This window comes from Trachymyrmex cornetzi, unplaced genomic scaffold (genome assembly GCF_001594075.2).
Source record: "Trachymyrmex cornetzi isolate Tcor2-1 unplaced genomic scaffold, Tcor1.1 C3498482, whole genome shotgun sequence".
Lineage (NCBI taxonomy): Eukaryota > Metazoa > Arthropoda > Insecta > Hymenoptera > Formicidae > Trachymyrmex > Trachymyrmex cornetzi.
In genome coordinates this window covers 1-220 of record NW_017285038.1, presented here as the reverse complement: position 1 = coordinate 220, position 220 = coordinate 1, and the positions used below count along the sequence as shown (strand labels likewise).

The following is a 220-nucleotide window of genomic DNA, read 5'->3' as shown; positions in this document are numbered from 1 at the left end:
TCTATTCTGTTGTTCCTCAGCGATGCTCTGGATGGCTTCAGTTTCCGTGCCAGGTGGGACTACGTTGTCCGAGTCCAACAAGTGTTTGATCGCCTTCTCCTTTTCGGCAAGAAGCTTGTTCTCAGTGTCTCTCTTCGTTCGCATCTTGTCTCTTTCGATGTCCTTGGTGCTCTTCGAAGGATCCCGCCGCGTCTCCTCACGTTTTTTCTCTTCTTTCTTC

The 220-nt window shown here is 50.0% G+C and overlaps 1 protein-coding gene across 1 annotated transcript; it reads right to left on the bottom strand.

Annotated features, from left to right (window-relative positions):
* Positions 1–3: 3 nt before the first annotated feature.
* On the bottom strand, positions 4–216 carry LOC108770440 (uncharacterized; the record flags this gene model as incomplete). The annotated part of the gene is made up of 1 exon (XM_018522379.1): positions 4–216. A coding segment is annotated over one exon (213 nt), but the record flags the coding sequence as incomplete, so codon positions are not given.
* Positions 217–220: the final 4 nt, after the last annotated feature.